The following is a 2,527-nucleotide window of genomic DNA, read 5'->3' on the forward strand; positions in this document are numbered from 1 at the left end:
CGTTGTTACAAATTTTAATGTGTCTATTTAAGATGAAATAAGACTGTGTTTGTTCACCATAATTTATTTGAACAAAAAATATTGAAGGAAAATCTTTAAAATTTGATTTATGTGTAAGACGTATTTACAGTGCAAAAAGGTCAAACTAAATGCTCTGTAGCGCCAAAAGAAGCGCATTGACCCCCATTTTTTGTTTTGATTTTTAATAAAGCTATGTGTATAAATTCTAAAAATATACTTGATAAAAAATTCTCATTACTTTTGATGGTAGGATCCAACCTCCTTAAGTATACAAAGATTATGATGCGATATTGCATCTTCGATTATTTTCCCTTTATCTGTGATTTTGTCGCTACCCCATAGCGGATTATGGGCATTAAAGTCACCGACAATCAGAAATGGAGCAGGGAGTTGTTTTATTAATTTTGTGAGGTCTAAAAGTTGTAATTGACAGTGTGGGGGTACATATACAGAACAAAGGGTAATTGTTTTATCAAGGGAAAGGCGTACAGCTACTGCCTGAAGATTAGTTTTCAAACTTATTTGGCTGTGAATGTATTTATTGTTAATTGCTATAGAAGTACCACCAGATGCTCTATCAGTTTGAGCATAATGGTTATACATACTATAGTTTTTAATATTGATCTTATCTGTTTCTTTCAAATGTGTTTCTTGTAAACATAAAGCTACCGGGCAATGGTCCTGAATAAGTAATGATAATTCGTTAAAATTAACCCTAAAGCCTCGACAATTCCATTGTATGAATGTAGGATGATTCATTTCTATTTCTTATGATGGGAAATGGGGGAAATCCTCCCTTTATTTTTATTGGGCGATTCACTTCGGACTCGCGAGGAAGAATGGCTTGGTGTAACGTCCATTTCCTCAAAGACCCCAAATTTATTATGCAGAGCGACGGGATCTTTTGCTGCTTTCGGCAATCGATCACTCGACTGCTTCTTAGTGTTTTTAGATGGAGATCTACTCTGTCTCCCAGATGATTTTGAAATACCCGCAGCTGTTGACTTTGATGTAGCCGTAGCCACAGGATTTGGTGCAGCCACAGCTGCAGGGCCTGCAGGAGCAGGTGTCGAAACAGATTTAGCTTTGTCATTTGATGACGTAGACATCTTAGATGTTAAGGTTTGCTTAAGAATATCATTCTCAGAAACCTGAGTAGAAACGTCCTTCATTGAGGACGATTTTAAAACAGTTGCATATGATGTTAAATTTGGTCTAGGAACACTGTACATGTTAACTAGCTTCTTAGCTTCTGGGTACGGTATTCTTTTCTCAGATTTTACTTTTTGAATTTCTTTTTCTTTTTTCCATAAAGGACATTGTTTTGAAGAAGCCATATGGTTACCTTTACAGTTCTTGCATTTAGGTTCCTTTTGACAACCTTTGCCGTCGTGTCCCTCTTCACCACACCTGAAACACGTATCTGTGCCTTTGCAATTATTTTGTCCATGCCCAAATCGCTGGCATTTGAAACACCGTAGCGGATTTGGGACGAACAGTTCAACTTTCATTTGGTACAACCCAACTTTGATGTTCGTAGGGAGGGTTGGCATTCCAAAGGTAAGAAGGTAAGTATTTGTAGGTTCAATGTTATCGTTACGTTTTTTAGTGAACCGTTTCACAGAGACCACACCCTGGGACTCCAATTCAGATTGGATTTCCTGTTCAGGAATATCATCCAGGTCATGGTCTCTGTCAAATAGAATACCTTTACTTTGGTTGAGTCCACTGTGAACTTTTGCAAGTACAGGTATATCTGCAAGTTTTTTTTAGTGCCAACAAGGATGTTGAATGTTGTTTTTTGGCTACTTCAATGAGAAGAGCACCTGTTTTCATCTTTTTAACCGACTTTGGTGTACCAATAACCCCCTGTATACCTTTTTGTATTATAAAAGGCGATACTTTTGTCAAAGGCTTTGTATGTTGATCTGAAATCTGTGCTTCAAGTATGAAGCGGGGCCAGTGTTCCACAACAGAATTATTTTGTTCATCATTAAAAGATATTTCAAAACCTGATGGGTAACAACATTTTTTGGAAAGAGCCATGGTTGGTTGAGAAAAGTTTCAGAGTCCTTGCTCCCCGCCCGCCTCGGAGCGCCAACAAGGGCGATATCTAGTCAAACGGACATCCAGTAAGACTGATACCAAGAGGATACAAAGAAACTATACTCAGACAGAATATGCCCGATTGACCCTAAGCCACCGCTTGATATATATATATCAACATGGAAACGTCGGTGTATTGGAACATTGCAAAACGAAGAAGATATATAATTATAGAAATTGCAAAACATCAATACTAAGGCATGCAGATATTATCAGCTCGGCATGACTAGCCGATTGATCAAGTCGGGCCAAACTTGACCTCCCGTCTAGATGAATATGGGGCCAAAGTGGAGTGTTGGTCATGTCAGGTGCGTTACACCCAGCACCTGCAGACCTCAGCCACCAGGATCCCCTTCTCCACCAACACGGGTCGCAACCCACGGCCAACAGGTTGCCCCAT

The 2,527-nt window shown here is 39.1% G+C and overlaps 1 protein-coding gene across 1 annotated transcript; it reads right to left on the reverse strand.

Moving 5' to 3' along the window:
- Positions 1-782: 782 nt before the first annotated feature.
- LOC133188257 (uncharacterized) lies at positions 783-2,527 on the reverse strand. The gene is made up of 2 exons (XM_061323630.1): positions 2,454-2,527; positions 783-1,713 (listed from the first exon to the last, which is right to left on the reverse strand). Exons 1-2 carry the CDS (start codon positions 2,525-2,527, stop codon positions 783-785), a joined length of 1,005 nt encoding a protein of 334 aa, XP_061179614.1.

The sequence above is a fragment of the Saccostrea echinata genome, unplaced genomic scaffold (genome assembly GCF_033153115.1).
Source record: "Saccostrea echinata isolate AGI-Se365-2 ecotype Australia unplaced genomic scaffold, CSIRO_AGI_Sech_v1 ptg000016l, whole genome shotgun sequence".
NCBI lineage: Eukaryota > Metazoa > Mollusca > Bivalvia > Ostreida > Ostreidae > Saccostrea > Saccostrea echinata.